This window comes from Abramis brama (assembly GCF_963993115.1).
Source record: "Abramis brama genome assembly, chromosome: 18".
Classification (NCBI taxonomy): Eukaryota; Metazoa; Chordata; class Actinopteri; order Cypriniformes; family Leuciscidae; genus Abramis; species Abramis brama.
This window is the reverse complement of record NC_139980.1, coordinates 18,115,618-18,135,563: the sequence shown is the minus strand read 5'-3', so window position 1 is coordinate 18,135,563 and position 19,946 is coordinate 18,115,618. Positions and strand designations below refer to the sequence as shown.

General features: G+C 37.0%; 2 protein-coding genes across 3 annotated transcripts; both read left to right on the top strand.

Annotated features, from left to right (window-relative positions):
* The first annotated feature begins 3,208 nt into the window (after window positions 1-3,208).
* fosl2l (fos-like antigen 2 like) lies at window positions 3,209-10,675 on the top strand. Its single transcript, XM_084090131.1, has 4 exons — window positions 3,209-3,717; window positions 3,851-4,007; window positions 6,033-6,140; window positions 9,801-10,675. Exons 1-4 carry the CDS (start codon window positions 3,650-3,652, stop codon window positions 10,065-10,067), a joined length of 600 nt encoding a protein of 199 aa, XP_083946257.1. The 5' UTR covers window positions 3,209-3,649; the 3' UTR covers window positions 10,068-10,675.
* A 1,838-nt stretch (window positions 10,676-12,513) lies between these two features.
* kcnk5b (potassium channel, subfamily K, member 5b) lies at window positions 12,514-19,941 on the top strand. Of its 2 annotated transcripts, none has more exons than XM_084090813.1 (5): window positions 12,514-12,808; window positions 15,202-15,313; window positions 16,579-16,745; window positions 16,838-17,006; window positions 17,625-19,941. In XM_084090813.1, the coding sequence occupies exons 1-5, from the start codon at window positions 12,581-12,583 to the stop codon at window positions 18,350-18,352; spliced, it is 1,404 nt and encodes a 467-aa protein (XP_083946939.1). In that variant the 5' UTR covers window positions 12,514-12,580; the 3' UTR covers window positions 18,353-19,941. The 2 variants fall into 2 exon arrangements, with proteins under 2 accessions (XP_083946939.1, XP_083946940.1); XM_084090814.1 differs by having other exon boundaries at window positions 12,544-12,604.
* Window positions 19,942-19,946: the final 5 nt, after the last annotated feature.

Below are 19,946 nucleotides of genomic sequence, written 5' to 3'. Positions count from 1 at the left end.
CATGGGCTAATTTTCATTTTTGGGTGAACTATCCCTTTAAGAACTAACCGTCTAGGTAATTAGGGCTAATCACTTTTTGGATTCAAATTAGACCAATCAACCTTTTTATGTAACTGACTTAAAAAAGTTATGACCAGTCTTGAAGAAAATGTTAGAAGACTAACTTAAGACTAGTCTAAGCAGTTAATGCAATAAAGTAATCTTAATCTTCAGCAGAAGAGAAAATTGAATCACGCTGATTCTCTCGCATTAAGTGAAACACAGTTTCTCAATGTTTCAAGGTATGTGATTGGCTGTCCGCTACTGGTGTCACAATTTCATGTGCACGCACTCCACAAAAGGATCCAAGCCTGAGTTGACAGAGAAAGTTGATGATCAGCATTATGGTACCAACAATCCCAACTATTGGGTTGATTTGCTTTTGTCGAAACTTATCCCGTTACCCTGAGTGTGTTCAACTACATGTTATGGGCCCCAAGTCTTAATACACTAACTGAACTCATTGCCCCAAGAATAAAATCTAAAATCTTATGTGCAATATTTTATGAACTTGATTCCAGACTGACGCCATTACTGTCCGGATATTTGCATTATGTTTTATGTAGCTCAAACAGTAGGACACTGTGCCAGTAAGGTCATGAGTTTGATTCCCATGCAGGGATTGAATGAACTGATAAAATAACACATGCGATAATGCATTTGGATAAAAGCATCTGCCAAATGCATAAGTTTGATGCAACAGAAACCAGTGTTTAATTCCCTTTGTTTGCAGTTGCTTACCATACTATTCAACTGTTGTCACATTTGATGAAACACAGCCAAGATGTATGGACAGAGGCTGCAGTTCAAATATATAATAGCTGGTGGTGTTGCCAAGCGACAGGTTGAATGCAGGTTTTGCTAATGGATGCATTAGTGTGTATTATATTCATAAGAATCGGATGGGCTACAAGCAGGTCTGTAAGCACGGATGAAGAAAAACCTCATTTTTATCCATCATTATCCTACTCCCTGGTTTTTCTCTTCTTCTAATTCTAATTCTAATCCGCTCACTACATCTGGTCTCTCATGCTTTTAAGAGTTAATTATGATCTCTTTCACATATAATATGTCCTTCAATCCCACACACTGTTTCATTATATCAGTGTCTTTACCTTTGCAGACCAAACAGCACAGTTGATGTGTTCATTACAAATAATTTAATGCAGAAGAGCATATATGGACAACGGTTTACACCTGGCTTAAACCATGTCGATATAACAATTTTTTTCTTATTTAGGCATTGCTCACGCTCAACATTTACACAAACTCCTTGTCTTATTGGAAATGCATCTCAGCCTGAGCACAAGGAAAGCTGGGGAGAATCTCTGAAAGGCTATCGAGCAAGAAAATGTCATCTGAGCTGTGATCATTTGAACCTTGAGAGAGTTTGGGTGATATTCATTCCTACACAACTGTGGTAGTCTGGCTGAGCACACGCTGTTCCCTGCTAAACACACACATAAACACACACGCACATACATAAATACGCTCAAGAGCTCACAGATGCAGGCAAAAGGTCTCTGTGTTTAGTCTTAGAACTCTCTGTGCTTTTGCTCATTAACCCCGGCATGGCTATTATACAGAACATATAAACCCCAAGCTGCATACTAATTAAAGTCTAGAAATATGTTTGTCAGATTTAGGTCTGTCTTAAAAATCCATTTAGAGTCTTCATTGTTTAATAAAACACTGGATATGCATGAGTCATAATGTCCTTTAAACCTTCATGGACCAGTAAATATATAATATTGACCATATTTCCAAATGTAGCATGTGATTTCAAGCCAAAATGGAGTGAGACAGTATAATTGTAGCCTGTACATGAGCTATTATATATTTTAACATTTCATGAATGGATTTGAAAGTGCAAACATAATTTAAAAAAATCATAAAACTGTGAGAGATATTCAACTGCTGTTTGAACCATGCAGTTAACAACAATTTAATGTCACACTAGCACATGTTTGAAACCAACCCATATACAGTAGTCAACATTTGAAGTGGATCAAAAAAGTTCATCAAAGTTATCCTAAGACAAGAACGGGTATTGTCCAAAATTCATGTATAACTTTGATGAAAGGTTTTGATCCACTTCATATGTTGACTACTTGTAGTTCACTTGAAGGAGTGAATGAAAACAAGTGAGTGAATTCGGACACAGAGTTCGCCGGAAGGGTTGCTGCTAGTTTGTCATTCATTTTAAACTTAGCAAACTGACAGCTCCAGCAGTAATGAAAAGATTGAAAAAGAAGATTAGAAAAAAGATTAGATCTCGAACTAGCATGTATAAACCTTAATTAAACAATTTAATAGCCAATTAAAAAGGAGTCTATACCTGTATGATATTACACTGTAGCCACATTGGACCAGCGTTTTAGAAAAGGCATGGATGGATGATTCAGCGGCGGACGCATCTTCTGGTCAGATGCGGGAATTCATTTGGCATGCGAATCTCACAGTGCATAATGGGTATTCTAGTCGTTGAAAGTACATTGGTTGTACACTACTGATCTATATGAGAACATTATACAGATCAGTGTTGTACACTTGTTATTGTGGTGCATTGTGGGATTGAATGAGTGCACACGATAACGTCCACTATGGTTTCGGACACCACTAAATGGATGTCCCCTCAAATAATGCCCTATTAAGGGTATAGGGAACAAGGTGTGTTTGACTTGAAGCGTGCTGCGCAGACCGATCTGCATGACATCAAAGTACTGCGAGATTGATTCGAAAGCATTCCCTTCTCTCTAATTGCTCTCGCGGAGTCGCGGTATATCACACACCGATCGGTCTGCGCAGCGCCACTTCAAGTCAAACACACCTTTTCTTAATAGATGTCAGAAAGACCTGAGAAAATTACAGCATTTTCTCAAAGTATTTTCTAAAATATCAGGGTGAGAAAGAATGCTATTTTAATTTTATTAAATAGCTATAATTATTATTTATTCATATTTATTAAATTATTTGAATTGACTTATTCTTTATTATTTTTCTTAACCCTGATAAATAGCCTATAAATCCTACAATAAAATTTTTAAATAAATAAATAAATCATGTTTTATCTTTTTTTGCATTACACAGGCTGAATCAAATCTATGGAATCATGTGACTAATATAGGTAATGTTAATTATATTAGTCATAAATCAGGCTATATCTTAATGCAGGAACCGTAATTAGACTGTGGATCCCGCATGGAACCCTGTCCCCTTGGAGCAGCGATGAAAAATTAACTTTCACAGTTCACATTGCTCGAAGAATGATATGCAGGATAATGACAGATGTGTGCTTCTGGGTGCGTGGAAATACGACGTGACTCTCAGTAAGGCAATTCCACATCCCGTGAAACGGTTGCGCTCTGACCTGACGCAATAGCCCTTTTTAGGAGACATTCGTCAAATAATTATTAGGCTACTAGGCCAGCAGCGAATGCCTGTTGCTCCTCTGATTGAATTGAAAGAAAAGTGCATGGGCGGAACTGGAATTTCAACACCGGGACTAATAAAGCTCAGCCATGGTAAATCCTTGATAGCTTTGACGTTTCTTTTTCATGTATCCGTCAGCAAATGAGGGCAAATACCATTTAATTGGGAGAAATCTGGAATGGAGCTATCTGATCTCGCAGTTGAACGAAACTGCATCTCTGGAGGCGAAATCTCCAATTCCATCAGGTGAGTGGAATTTATGCGTTACGTCAATCAATTCGCGTGTCGTTTTTAACCATATTTGCACGTACAAACGCAATATTTCCCATGTTTTCTAATTTATTTACAGCATGTTTCTTTCCCCCTCTCCCCTTTGCAGACATATCGAAATGCAGGTCTCCAAAAGCCCTTTCATCGCCACTGTCAATGCAGTCACATCGAGGCAAGAGCTGCGGTGGATAATCGAGCCAGTGATGGCCAGTGAGAGACTGGACCAGACCACAGAACCAACAACAACCGACAAAAGAAATGTACAGGTATAAATACTTAAAATATGAAATATTAAGGCATTTTCACTGAATATTTTTTTCAGGGTTAGTTTTATTTTAGAAGTGATTTCTGCCTATAGATAAAACAAACACAAAAATTATAAACAAAACATAAAATAACTATAGACAGTTATAGTTATAGTTACAGTTAATGTCTATAGACAGTTAACTGTAGCCATTGAGATGACTTGGAAAAAGTGTCCCAATTAACCTAAATTCACCCCTATTTGTGTTTTGCAACTTCAAAACCTTGTACTGAGATATAGCGCTTGTGACAAATTCCCACTTCCCAGTTTGACAATTAGCTCCTCTATATATAATAGGCCTATAACTATTAATAAAGATCAGTAAAGCAATGAAGGACAGAAATAAATTATTCCAGTTTTTAAAAAAAAAAAATATATTTTTTTTTTTAACAATCACTGACACATTTCTCAATGCAGGCCATACAGGCCAATTTGCAGTTTTCTCTTTTCAAAACTGTTAAACTTAAGTTCAAAACTTAACATAATATAAAACTGAATATGACAGTAATTTGCTGCATTTCTACTGTAATACCATATTGAAATATATTCTAAGTCTAAAAAAATGAAATACTATCAAAACTGTTAGATGTAGCTGAAGCCCTACAGAGGTGTTAGTCTTTCAGTTTCATTACCATTTATACAAAAGGGACAACTAAGGAATATTTTTGTACTGTAATGTAAACATGGATCATGTGACATACAGTACCAGTCAAAAGTTTGGAAACATTACTATTTTTAATGTTTTTGAAAGAAGTCTCTTATGCTCATCAAGCCTGCAGTTAAAAAACAAAAAACAAACAAAAAAAACCCAGTAATATTATGAAATATTATTACAATTTAAAATAATGGTTCTCTTTTTTAATATATTTTAAAATGTAATTTATTTTTGTGATGCAAAGCTGAATTTTCATCAGCAAGTACTCCAGTCTTTGGTGTCTTATGATCCTTCAGAAATCATTCTAATATGATGATTTGATACTCAGTTATTATCAATGATGGAAACAGTTGTGCTGTTTAATATATTTTTTTGGAATACTTTTTTCAGGATTCATTGATGAGTAAAACGTTAACAGCATTTATTCATAAAAACAGCATTTATTCAAAATAAAAACATTTCTAACAATATAAATCGTTACCATCACCTTTTATCAATTTAACGCATCCTTGTTGAATTAAAGTACTAATTTCTTAAAAAAAAAATAGTTATTGTTCCCAAACTTTTGAACGGTAGTGTATATTGTTACAAAAGATTTCTATTCTAAATAAATACAGTTCTTTTTAACTTTTTATTCATCAAATAATCCTGAAAAAAGTATCTCAGGTTATAAAAAAAATATTAAGCAGCACAACTGTTTCCAACATTGATCATAAATCAGCATATTAGAATGATTTCTGAAGGATCATAAGACACCAAAGACTGGAGTACTTGCTGATGAAAATTCAGCTTTGCATCACAAAAAAACAAACATTTTAAAGTATATTAAAAAAGAGAACCATTATTTTAAATTGTAATAATATTTCATAATATTACTGTTTTTTTTTGTTGTTGTTGTTTTTTAACTGCAGGCTTGATGAGCATAAGAGACTTCTTTCAAAAACATTAAAAATAGTAATGTTTCCAAACTTTTGACTGGTACTGTATACTGCAGTGACTTTTAAATAGCAGAGAGTGTCACTCTTGTTTTGTACAGAAACTTTACAAAAGAAAACTTTGTTCTTATGTGTTGTCAGTGTTTTTAGGTCATTGGTTTTGCTAGTGTTATGGAAGAATATCTTGATTTGAGACAATATGGTAGCTTTAGTGCATTTTAAATGGGAAATTAACTGCTGTGCCAAGTTGAAAGTTGGTTAGGAGAACTGTGTGAAGAGTTTTGAAAAAGTGACCCAAGTATTGAGAAATATGTCCTAGCGATTGAAAAAAAGAAACTGTAAGTTATGTATAACAATATAGTTATATTGCTTAACAGTTGTTTTGTTCCATTATTAGCTCAGTCCAGATGAAGAGGAGAAGAGAAGACGGAGAAGAGAGCGTAACAAGATGGCTGCTGCCAAATGCCGCAACCGTAGAAGAGAACTTATTGACGTTCTGCAGGAGGTGATTAATAGAGCTGTACTGCAGTTTTTTTCATTGAGTGTTCAGGGTGGTGAACATGTATCCTGTTTGTCCAGTTTTAACTTGAGACTTTTGTAATTGTGCAAATAATCTGTCACGAATGACATATAATGAATGAATCATCCAGGTATTAAAGGGATAGTTAATAATAATAGTAATAATAAATTATTTCATAAATTACTCACTCCAATGTAATTTCAAACCCACAATACTTTCGCTCATCTTCACAAGTGAAGATATTTTTACTGAAATCTGAAAGATTTCATTGTCATTTAAAAGTCAATTCACCCAAAACTCGGACACTTCAGAACGTTGTTACGATTTCCTGATTGGTCTAGGGCAGGGACGCAACAGCAAAATGGATTGTGGTGAATGAGTGTACAACAGCACGAAACCACCCTGTCTCAAGTCCCAGAACTGTTTCACAACAATAACCTAAATAACCACATTATATTTCACAATAGACAAGTGTTTATTTAAGCAAAAGAAAATAAATTGGGTATCTATTTTTTTAAACGGGGTATCAAAAATAGGGTATTGCTTAACATAACCAATCAAACTCCTCATTAACCAAACTAAAAGAAAACAAAACAAAAGTACAGCAAAATAAGCTAACTGTCTAGATAGCATACCAGAGCCTGGGGCCCAACAGATGGAAGCAGAGATAGTGACAGTGGAGACCCCCGCAAAGCCGTGAGGACAATGACCCAGAATTTGATGAGCCAGTGCTCCTCGACTGGCTCTTGAGAAGACTGCCCCCATAGCAGGACTTCAGGATGTACCTGGTTATTGGCTCTAGCCTCAGGTTGAGGTTGTATCCGACTCTAGCTCAGAGACGGACGCATAAGGAGGCCTTGGTTATGTGGTGGGAGGCGGCTTTCACACATGGTCAGTGACAGGCGCTAACTCTGGCTCACGACAGGTGCTAACTCTGGCTCAATATCTGTGGTGGGCTTGGGAATCAAATTCAGATCCGCAACATAAGATCTCCCATGCTGTCTAGGACACTCCAGGGGGCGATGAGATCTGTCTGAAGCAGGCAGAAAGATTGCTGCTGTCGATGGAACGTGTGCCAGGGAGTAGGAGATGGTGTTGTTATCCTCAACGACTCCCACGGTGAGGGAGGATCCGCACAGTCACGAGGTGTAGTCTACGAACTCAGCGAAAGAACAGCGATGCTCCCTCAACAGCCAGGTATATCTGGCCAGGTATCTGGCCAGGTATATTGTCCATCCCACTCCAGAAGAGGTGTTTGAGTGTTTCTTGTCCCAGCATGCCTTGTTCTAGAGCTCTAGGAAGCCCTCTACATTTTCCTCCAGCGTCCAGCTGTTTTGGAGGAAACAATCCTTCTCCATTTTGTTTAGGTTGGATATTCTGTCACAACACAAACACTGTGGTAGTGAACAAACGCATGATGCAGGATAACTCACCAAAAGATACTATAATGAACACAGAGAGTAGAATCAGGAATATAAACAGAGTATAAATACACTAACTACATTTACCAACAATGAGGACCGACAAAGCACTGAACAGAACAGGGAGTAAATGAGGGCCCTAACGAGAAACAGGTGAACAAAATCAGTAACTAAGGAAACCAACTTGGGCTCAATAAAGACTAAACTAAGGGTCCGTTAACATGACAATGTTATCAACTAAAACCTGAAAACTTTTTATGCAGTTTGGCCATTTATTTACATGACAATGGTGTTTTGGGAGCCTGAAAACGCAAACTTTTGAGAACGGATATCAAAGTACAAGTTTGTATGGTTCCGTTATTGTCTCCATGTAAACTACAAAAACACGAATTTGTGAAAACAGTGACATCATGCATGTGCGTATTACGTGTTCATTCTATAGGCGAGTTTGTTTCTTTACGAAGTGACATCGCCAACTTCTGGCATGGCATGATAGTGCAGCGTTTTTAGTCGTTTCCGCTGATCCGTGTGAACTTTAACAACGTTGTAGTCTGTACGCGAATTATGCAAAGGAAAAACTTTTTTTGTACATCGTAGTCGTGTAAACGTACCCTGAAAGGGTATGTATGAAACCAAGACACATGTACTGAAAACAAGATGGAACCCTAACAGTTCCAAAGATTAACACAAGTCTTATAGGTTTGGAATTACATGAGAGTCAGTAATTGATGACAGAATTTTCCTTTTTGAGTATACCCTTTAACAACACATAAATTAATGTTTTCATAGTTTCAATTAATAGTTTTCAGTCACATAACTGGCGCAAAGACCTGGGGGGCAAAACATCCATAGAACTGCGGCACAGGCCTGTTAATTTTGTTAATCCATGAATATACACTCACCTAAAGGATTATTAGGAACACCTGTTCAATTTCTCATTAATGCAATTATCTAATCAACCAATCACATGGCAGTTGCTTCAATGCATTTAGGGGTGTGGTCCTGGTCAAGACAATCTCCTGAACTCCAAACTGAATGTCAGAATGGGAAAGAAAGGTGATTTAAGCTATTTTGAGCGTGGCATGGTTGTTGGTGCCAGACGGGCCGGTCTGAGTATTTCACAATCTGCTCAGTTACTGGGATTTTCACGCACAACCATTTCTAGGGTTTACAAAGAATGGTGTGAAAAGGGAAAAACATCCAGTATGCGGCAGTCCTGTGGGCGAAAATGCCTTGTTGATGCTAGAGGTCAGAGGAGAATGGGCCGACTGATTCAAGCTGATAGAAGAGCAACTTTGACTGAAATAACCACTCGTTACAACCGAGGTATGCAGCAAAGCATTTGTGAAGCCATAACACGCACAATCTTGAGGCAGATGGGCTACAACAGCAGAAGACCCCACCGGGTACCACTCATCTCCACTACAAATAGGAAAAAGAGGCTACAATTTGCACGAGCTCACCAAAATTGGACAGTTGAAGACTGGAAAAATGTTGCCTGGTCTGATGAGTCTCGATTTCTGTTGAGACATTCAGATGGTAGAGTCAGAATTTGGCGTAAACAGAATGAGAACATGGATCCATCATGCTTTGTTACCACTGTGCAGGCTGGTGGTGGTGGTGTAATGGTGTGGGGGATGTTTTCTTGGCACACTTTAGGCTCCTTAGTGCCAATTGGGCATCGTTTAAATGCCACGGCCTACCTGAGCATTGTTTCTGACCATGTCCATCCCTTTAATGACCACCATGTTCCCATCCTCTGATGGCTACTTCCAGCAGGATAATTCACCATATGTGATATTAAAAGATCATCGGTAGGGTTTATACTGAATTTGATAAGCAATACAGACAAGCAGATGAACCCAGAATATGAATGCAACACATTCTTTATAATTGTTTTCTATGGGAAAACCCTTAATGAGAATCTGCATGTTGCATTTATATTGTGGGCTCATAATCAAACCTGCACAAACATAGTATGCATAAGTGTAGAATTTGATCTCACTATATTAGCACTTAGTACAAAATTGACTGGTAAAAATTACTGGTGGTCAATGGAGGAAAGCCTCGTTCCTAAGTGTTTGACGTAATGTGAAAATTATGAATTGAGAAAATGGAAACAATTCCATTGGACAATCCAGCAATGTGTTTCAGGGAATTTGGCACTGTTACGTAATTACCAGAAGCACATGCTAATGAGAACCAGCTGTGAATTTGTTTTCAGGAGACTGAGCGCCTGCACATGGAGCAAGTCGTGCTGCAGAGGCAGGTGAGCTTCCTGCAACAGGAGAAGGAACAGCTGAAAATGCTGCTGGCGTCCCATGCATCCATCTGCACATTGGCACAGGACAAGCCTCATTCCTTGAACACCTTTCTGTCAAGAGAGCTTCTACCATCCAGAATCTCCATCGCGATAAAACATGAACCTTTGGATGATGTTAGCGGATCAGAGAGTTTGGCGCTCCAACATGCAGACATGCAGTGGAACTGACAGAGAAAAGCCATGACTTACACTAAATTCAGTGAAGAAGATGATGCACTAGCGTTTTTTAATTAAATATCTTTGTAAATACCTCATTACCCTAACCTTACCCAAGAGACATTCTGCATTCAGCTTTTCCTGTGGTAAGAAACCCATTCCAGATGGGGGTAAAATCACTTCTGGTGCTCTGTCATATTTTTTATTTTTTTCCTTATTTGTTGATTGACATGATAATTTGTCTATTATAGCATTTGTCTTTGAAATAGTGATATTTTGTAACAATGGCTGTTAATGTTTGGTATTTCTGAATGTGGTAAGCCTGACTCTAAATGCACTGACCGTATACATTTATCTGATTTGTCAAATACATAGGGCTTGACAAAAAGAACATCCTGATGTTGAACATATTGAACATTGTTGCCAATCGTGCTGACTGAGGTACCAAGGTAACGTTATCTAGTTGGCTTTAACGTTAATGATTTGTAATGGTTAGAAGGCACCAGTTTGAAAATTATAAACCAAGTCAATGATGTTTAACACATCACAGCGCATCATTTTCTAGCCAAAGTCTGTTTATGAATTTATAACTGTCAATATATCTTTTTAAAATAAAATAAAAACATGTTTAAATTTGTGAACTATAGTAATTATATTAAATATCAGAAATATGTAATTTCATGTTCATTTGTGTGTGCTATACTGCAAAGTTATCAGCAAATCTCAGTTTTGAACAGAAAGCATAATAACTGTTGGTTATACTGTTATACTTTTCAGATTATATGTTACTTCATAAGTATACAAAAACATTCTATTCTATATATTCTGTCTGTAAAGAATTACAATTTACGACTATTACGAACCCACTGACTATCATTTGTATAGACAAAAATTGAACAAAACACTAAAACATTTTTCAAAATATCTCCTTTTGTGATTCACAGAAGAAAGAAATGCACATAGGTTTAGTAAATGATGACACAATTTTCATTTTTGGCTTATTATCCCTTTAAGCATTTAGCTTAAACTTTCAGTACATGCAACAAGACAGGACATGCCCCATGGAGGCTATTTTGACTTCTGCAAAGGAGTGGCAATACTCCGGCACATGAAGAGCCTCCTTCCCCATTCCATTACAAAAGGAGGAGGATTTCCACTACGCTGTGGGCATGAGTTCCTGTTTGGGATTTGGGAATTTGACTTTCAACTCACACAGGCTTTTGCGTTTTCTATTTAAAGGTCACAGGATATTGTGAAAAATCCCCCAAACTTTTAATAGCTTTCTTCAGGTGTGAAGAAGGAAGAGTGCTGTCCGGTGTTCACACGGAGATGAAACCTTGAGTCACATTTCCTTTGAAAAACAAGACTTAGTATTTTGCCCAATCAGTAAGATGGATATCTACTGTAGGGCATATGTTACTCAATCAGTAAGAAGGAAGGAGATAACTTCAGTATGAAATGTCTTCTAAACTTTTTAACACTATTATATTGATTAGCATTGTTTAATTTCTACGATTATTTCAAATCATGTTACACTTGCAATGCAACAGAAAATAAGGGGAAAAAATAGGGGAAAAAAGCCTTGATGAAAGTTGGTCACACAACCACAGATCTTTTATCTCAACATAGAGATCAAGACAAAATAAACCACCGATGAAAAAATGTACTGAAAGAAATGTAATTTCATAGAAATAAATAATATTTTAATGTAGATTAAAATAGTAAACTATTTTAAATTGTAATATTTAACAAAAATTACACACACACACAAAAAAAGAAGTTTTTTTCTGTATTTTTTATCAAATAAATGCAGGCTTGATGAGCATAAGAGACTTTCAAAAGAATTAAAAATAGAAATGTTTCCAAACATTTGACCGGTAGGCTACTGTCCTGAACATTTTCGTAAGTGGAACTTGTCCATTGTTCATGTGATGATATACAAAAATAAAACGTTTATTGGCATCAATGGTTCGGTTTCATGAGGAGCCTTAAACATCGTTGAAAAAAGAAAAAGAAAATGTTCTTTGAAAATTGTTCTTTTAAGAACTGTTCCTTGAATGGTTCTTCTGTATGGCATCACTGTGAAAACACCATTTTTTGGAACCTTATTTTTAAAAGTGTAGGCCTACTCTGCAGTATGACACAGGTGTGAATTTGCGGAGAACTGACTTCATACATCGATTAAACACCTTAAAGTATAACTACAAAAATGACTAAGAAGATTTGAGTTCTGAGTTCTCTTTGTCATCGAATGTTTTCATAGTCTTCATACTTTCCGCATTGAATATGTCTAGGCTATATAGACTACTTTAAACTAAAATTTATCTTAGAATCTATTAAAGAGCAACAAACAACAACAAAAACCTCAGGAAAAATCGTAGCCTCTAGCAAATCCGGACAGGCTGACACTCCTCGCGTTCACACTTGCAGGCGTGGTTCCGAAATCCACTTCCTCCTCACCCGCATCATTACGTTTAAGTAACACATCACCAGAAACTTGGGACACTTCAACAGTGTTTGCTTGGATGCAGCTGAGCAGAGAAAAACAAGTAGGCTACTCCAATATTATGGCAGACAAAGGACCTATTTTGACCTCAATCATCATTTTCTACTTGTCCATCGGAGCCGCGATATTTCAAATTCTCGAAGAGCCGAATTTGAAATCAGCTTTAGACGATTATTTAAATGAAACTGCGAAATTATTAAAGAAATATCCTTGTTTAAAGAAGAATGATCTGGATAATATCATTGCGGTAAGCTGATTTTTGATTCCACAAGTTTAGGCAAACGGTTTGGTGGTTAGGTAAACATTTCATAAAGTTTTCAAGTGTTTTTAAAGTGTTTATCAAGCGTCGATTATTGCCGACGTAAACCATAATTGTTGCTATGGTGTTTCTCAAGCACAAGCGACTTAAGACAGTCTCGTCTGAACTTAATGTGAGTTAAAAGAGCGTTTTCGACCCTTTTTACCTGGTTTTGTTACGCATACGCATGGGCTACAGAACCTTCATCCAAATGGGCTATACGAAAAAAAGCGAAACTTTGTCGTAAACGTGTCAAATCTCTGGAGGTGACGGGGTTCGCGATTTAAAAAGACTGAAGCGCTATTGTTTCATGTTTGTGGACTTTTCTCCCCATGGGCAATAAAAGTGGCGAAGTCATTCTTCGGAATGTGCCTTTGCTAGTCATACAATGTACACTCGTTCAGGCGAGACAAAGTACCAGGAGAAAGCGCGCACCCACGTGCTTTGTGGAGCGAATATGGAAACAAAGCTAGTTTGTACATTTATGATTGTTTTCGCCCCAACTAAATTAATTATAGCCTAAGACAAAATCACCTAGTAAGTTTTAACATTAAGTTCCATAACATAGGCTAAATGTAACATAATACAGTTAACTATTTTCTTTTACATCTCATTCTGGTTCATTTGACTATCATTTAATCCAGCAGATAGTAGTTAATAGTTAATTAATAAACCAAGTTTTATTATGCACTTTTGTGTAGTATCAATCAACTGACATGTTTGAAACGGGATAATTGCCTGCTCATTTCATTTGGTAACCACGGATGTTTAATTTGTCACCAGAGAACATGATATACTGCAACAGAGAAGAACCAGTAAATTCCATTGCAGACGCTACAAAATTACTGAAAAGATGAACTAGTTTAAATTCAGTCATACTATAAGAACATTTTATGAAGAACACCAGTAAGTATGCAGGCTATAGTATTGAGTAAATGTCATTCCTATGTACATTAGTGCAGAAGCTTGTTTCACAACTTTTTAGTATTTGATTTACAGTATTGATACAGGCAGTAATGGTATATACCTTGTCATATCTACACTGATCACAACTTTTAAAACAGTAAGGATAAATATTATTCATGTAAAGAGTTTTTTTGGTTTGTGTTTTCAGTTTGTTTTGGGATTGTATACAATCCCAAACATGACAAATGTTACAGTACTTAAAATGTTAAGTCTCATATTAGAAAACATATACATATGTTTTCTAATATGAGACTTAACATTTTAAGTACTGTAACATTTGTCATTTGGAATCTCTAAGGCTCTAATTGTTTGATATTGAATTAGCTGATTGTTAAATTTGACCATAGTGATAACATGATTATAAAAAAATGTTTAAAAGCCATCATATTTATGTTTCTTGGGCGTGATATAACATGATGTGGCAAAATAAAACCTGTTCCTCAGGTTTTCATACTACAATACTGAGGTGATGTTAAAGGTTCCATGAGGGTTTTTGCAGTGACCATTTTTTGTTTCCTCAAAGAACCTTTCAGCAAAAAGTTCTTAACATTTTAACAATCTAAAGATCCTTATTCCTATATAAGAACAAGTTGTGCAATGGAACCTTAGATGCCAATAAAGAACCTTTATCTGAATGTAATATACTGTTATTCAAATAAGTGAGCTGGAAGATGCTAAATATAAGTTGTTTTTTGTTGTATTTAAAGGAATAAGAAAAGTACATATGAGTTGTTTCAGTGACATATAAAGTCAAAATGAGATCAAGACTGTAGGGTGTTCTAACTCTTTTAGTCATTTTGGGTAGGGTGTGTTTGTTTGCTTAGCCGCTAATTTAGGCATTTAAATAATAGCCATGTTTACCGTCTGCAGAGATAGGCTGACTCTTGTTAGTGTATATGAAGACAAGGCTTTATTTTGTTGATATCTCCACAAACACTAAACACTCTTCCTCTTTTCCTGTTGTTTTGGCTGTCTGACGTATGGAAGCCCGTTTCCGTCTCTGAGTAAAAAATAAAACGATTAACTGTAAGATGAGGTGTAAAATAAGAAATGAAGTTGCAATCGTGAAATACAATTTTAATTTAGTCACAGTTGTGACATTAAGTCTTATAGAATTAAGTCAGTTACCTTTTTACTCAGAGTTAAAGCAGGTTTCTATTGCTACTAATGTTTGCAACACAAATGAAATAAACCCTAAAGCTGCATCTGATTATAGTTTGTAAAGGTGAAGAATTCTTCTTTCATCCCCATTGTTTACATACAAACATTGTGTATTTCTCTTCCAGTTTCAGATTCTGTTTGCAGTATACTCATTTGGCATTTGCATTTATTGTTATATATTGTAGTTAATATTTTGTTTAATGTTTCAACATCAGGTTGTGGCCAAGGCAGCTGGAAGCGGTGTGACTGTAACAACAGAGAAACAACTCAACAACTGGAGTTGGGAGAATGCAGTTATTTTTGCTGCCACAGTCATCACTACCATAGGTGGATATTCCTATAGAGACATGTTTTGACTATCTTTACTGACTTATTGCAGGCTTAAGTTAGAACTAGGGATAGCTTGATTCCACTTTTTATCAGAGCTTTTATCGATACTGTAGCCTTGTGTATGTGTCTATACCAATTAAATCCATAGCCGTGACTTGTGCCTCTGCTGGTAAAAAAAAAATTAGCCAATCACCATCGAGTATTTCGCTTACAGCGATTAGGAGTGTTGAGAAAAGTAAGAGGCAGAGGAGGCTAGCCTCCCTTGGTATATCAACCAATCATCGACAAGATGTAAATTACGTGATATTAGTTTTGAACTGCTACCGCTGCTGTAACTATGATAGAGATATAGAATAGATAGAGATATAGATCTGTAGAGATATAGAATATTTGATCGCAAACAAATTTACTAAACTACCATTCAAACAACAGTAAAAAAAAAAAAAAAAAAAAGGAAGACTCCATGCCTAAATTGGATATAGGCTATACAGCAATCAGCTTCACTAAACGGCTGAACGTGCCCTTTAACACAGACATTTAAAAGAAGGATGGATTTTTTCTTCAAATGATAGGCTAGGACTAAGTGGGTGAACTTATATTTACATTGTCTTGATGTATGTGTCGTTTTCTTTAAATATTCTGTCTGCAAGTGACCAAAAAAGCCATTTTAAAGCAGTTAAAAATATCTGACCGCTAAAATTGTGTGTGCCTCCTCTATTTTAAAATCTCCCCCTCCCTTTCTCTATCCCCTCAGTCTTGCGTTTCGAGGTTTTCAGAGGCTCGCGGTTGTTACACTTACAGTGGTGAAATTACAAACAAGAAATACACATCTGAGACATAAAATTAATAACTGGGAATTTTATTAACATTAAATTGTCCTTCTCCCATTTTCACCTCAGAATTTGGGGTAGGCTGGGGCTGGGCCTCCTTTGCCTCCCCTGACGAGCCGCCACTGGTTCCTTGGCGGTGGTTTGGTGTGTCACTAATTTAACAGCGAGTTAAACCACCATTCAGAATCAACTCCAGAAAATTCCTTTTAAACAGTAACATTGATTTAATCCTGAATAAGCTGGGTTAATTCATCCTTAAAAGAACAATTTGTTGAGTAAAAATAGTAAGTCTTTAGTTTTCAGTGTCAAAGCATTATTATTAGTATTTGATTGAGTCAAGTGTCACTTGGATTTGTAAGTTCAATGGTTCTCAGATCTCCTAATGACAGAAAACAAATATTGAACATGGACTTGTCTACTCAATGATTTCAGGTTACGGTAATGTTGCTCCGAAGACAACTGGAGGCCGTTTGTTCTGTATCCTGTATGGACTTTGTGGCATTCCTCTTTGCCTCACCTGGATAAGTGAGCTGGGTACTTTCTTTGCCGGCAGGGCAAAGCGTCTGAGTCAGGTGCTCCTCCACAGAGGCCTCACTGTGGTAAGAATATCATGATCAGAGCCTTTCACTTGTCTAAAGAGAAAATCAATGCTTTTACCATTTCCCTGTTAATGTTTTCTCCTTCACTACAGAAAAAAGTACAGTTCATCTGCACTATTGTATTCCTTTTATGGGGTTTCCTGGTTCACTTGATCATCCCAGCCTTTGTGTTCATGACCATTGAGGACTGGACTTACTTGGAAGGCCTGTATTTCTCTTTTACCACCATGACGACTGTTGGTTTCGGTGACTATGTAGCAGGTATGTAGATTTGTACATTTTTGCTATCGTGAAATGGTCTTAAACAATTACTCAAACTGCAGCATGTAAGGTTTTGTAATACATTTATATCATGCACACTGGCACAGATTGCTACACAAGCTGCAGGACACTATTAGCAGCATGTTAGCCAGTGTTCAAAGCGCCAAATGCGAGTAAAAGCTAGTTGCCCGGTAATTTTTTTTTTTTATGCATTTTGACAATGCATGGTGGTGATAATGTGGTCATGATTTAGTGCAATCATCAAATCACAACAGTTGTGATGTAATTATATAAATATATAATCTGATGGGGTGCATGTTTCATGAGAACTGTAACAGCACTGTGTTTTCACAGGCACATGCCGATTCACAGTAAATGCTACTCTTCGATTCCAGGAATCGGATGCTTATATAAAATTAAATTTTCAGTTCTGCTTATTGATTCCTGTGCGCGCATTTTAATGTTATTTTTAAATCATTCAAGCGCAAGAATATGCGAAAGAGAACTCAATTTCTGTATAAACATATGCTTCTTAAAAACAGCTTCTATGTGGTGTAAAAATAGCTCTATATAGGTGTATGTTTTGAATAAAGGAAATTCACTTTTGTTCCTGTATAGGTGTGAACCCAAACAGCGACTACCCGAATCTCTACAGATTCTTTGTGCAGCTATGGATCTGCCTGGGTCTTGCCTGGTTGTCACTGTTCTTCAGCTGGAATGTGCATATGGTGGTCGAGGCTCATAAAGTGCTGAAGAAAAGGAGGCTGAGACGCCACAAGCTGCCCATTGATGACGTACCGGAAAAAAAAGAAGTAAAAAAAGCCCAGAAGCTGCCGCGTCTCACTGGCGCCATCGACATCTTTGAGTTCATGTCTGAGAAAGTTGAAGACTACACCGATGTCATCCGAGCTATTGGAGCAGCCGAGAAAAGGAAAAAGAAGCAGGAGGAGGAGCTGGCACGGTCCAAGAGCTGCAGTGACCTACTGCAGGGCCTGATCATCCCACTCGATCACTCTCCTCGACTGAAACGGCGGTTCAGCGTCAGTGCAAACATGCGCATGGACATTTCTGGAGAGTTAACGGATGGCCTCAACAACAACCAAGAGGAACAGGCACTACTGAAAGAGCACCACAGAGACCAAGAAGACCCTAAGATTGATAGAAAGGGAATTAAGAGAGCTGAGAAGCCTGGACTTTGTTCATGGGAAACCAGAAAATCTGACCCATCAATTTTTCAGAGCTCTGTTCAAAGCCCTACCGTTACTATCAGTAATAGGGGTTCAAGATTCTCAGTATCCAAAGTCTCAGAAGACCATTTAGTTGGAAAGAGAAAAAGCATTGGTTGAAGAAGAGACCGATCTACGATGTCTTCAAAAACAAATTCAGCTCTGCTTTAAATCAGTAGTAGGGGATCAAGATTCTCAGTGTCTAATGTATCAAAGACTATTTGTTAAAGAGAAAAAGCATTGGTTGAAGAAGTCTGATCTACAAGGTCTAAAAGACTGAAAGAAAGACTGATCTACAATGTCTTCAAAATCAGTAGTAGGGGATCAAGATTCTCAGTGTCCAAAGTTTCGGTAGACTATTGGGGAAAAGAAAAGGCATTGGTTGAAGAAGACTGATCTACTAGGTCTAAAAGACTAAAGCAAAGACTGATCTACAAGGTTGCAGATAGACTGGTCTACAATGTCTTCAAAACAATTCAGCTCTGCTTTAAATCATGAATTTTCAGATGTGAAGATCATTATGATTGAGCTGATACTAGAGGAGCTAGTTCAGTAACTTCAAGACCCAAGAATGTTGCTCTGATAGACAGGTGCATCCTCTTGCGAAATCAAGCTGCAAAATTATTCATCGCTTTTCACAGTATTGAAAAACATTCAGGTAACACGCATGGTCTTGCAGACAGTCTGTGACCAAGATAAGGATATGACGGTTGGCAGAGGAAATGAAACCGATTTCCTTCCATGCCCTGAACCTTCACAGACATTGGACAGCTTGGGTGTGGTACTGTGGTTTTAACCATGGGTTTTTCATTCTTTCTCTGGATTTATGTTAACAAAATGACTGCCAGGACAAATCTCTGGCTCACGCCATTGGTTGAGCCAATATTGCTGTGTCGGGATGCTCAAACAAACAGAGCAATGTTTTATTACCATTGCAGTGTTTTACAGTGTTGTCAGATGGAATCAGTTAAATATTAAGCTGAGATTATCAATATCCATATTTTGTATAGATAGATGGAATAGAAAATTACATCTATTGAACCGGGAACTTCCCTTTAAAAATAGTTTGTGAAACAGTATGCAGTATGAGTATAATGCTGTTGTTGTCACATGACCTCATTGTATGTATAAATCGGTGTTTTATCCAGTTATCATTTATGAGAAGGTTTTACCCAGTTTTATGTAAACAAACAGTACATTCTGAGTCCGATCAAATAACTATTTAAGAAAGGGCTGTTAGAATTGTGTGTTTGATTGTGCTTCCAGTTTATTTCCAGTCAAACTGATCTCACTACATTGTGGGATACAGTATTCCATACAGTGGTTTCATTGTACTGAATATTTTGGCAAATGTTGTAGATTGCTTTTGCAATATTTGCATACTGCAAATAGCATGCCATGTAGTTAATGTAGCCTATTTTGAATTCTTAAGCATACCTTCTGTCTTGAATGCTGTGGCTGTTAAACTGTTTGGATGCGTTTAAACACGGGCCGACTGAGGAAGCACCTACTCAGGCTTCCAGAAAATTGCCTCCTCGTGAAAGATTTGTCTATGGAAGATGTTATGGGACGTAACTTGATCTTACCACCTGACTGACTATGGATTTTTATCAAGAATTTTGCCTTCCATTCTTTTTGATTATCCTTTGTATTTACTGTTTTGTTTTGTAAGCCACTTTTGATAATAATAAAAAAAGTATTTTTTCACAGTATG

Excerpts from the sequence above, each read along its gene's own strand:
- kcnk5b (XM_084090813.1), top strand. The coding sequence starts at position 12,581 with ATGCAGCTGAGCAGAGAAAAACAAGTAGGCTACTCCAATATTATGGCA. Across the intron at positions 15,314-16,578 it reads CACAGTCATCACTACCATAG|GTTACGGTAATGTTGCTCCG; the intron begins GTGGATATTCCT and ends CAATGATTTCAG. Across the intron at positions 16,746-16,837 it reads TCCACAGAGGCCTCACTGTG|AAAAAAGTACAGTTCATCTG; the intron begins GTAAGAATATCA and ends CCTTCACTACAG.
- fosl2l (XM_084090131.1), top strand. The coding sequence starts at position 3,650 with ATGGAGCTATCTGATCTCGCAGTTGAACGAAACTGCATCTCTGGAGGC. Across the intron at positions 3,718-3,850 it reads GAAATCTCCAATTCCATCAG|ACATATCGAAATGCAGGTCT; the intron begins GTGAGTGGAATT and ends TCCCCTTTGCAG. Across the intron at positions 6,141-9,800 it reads TTATTGACGTTCTGCAGGAG|GAGACTGAGCGCCTGCACAT; the intron begins GTGATTAATAGA and ends ATTTGTTTTCAG.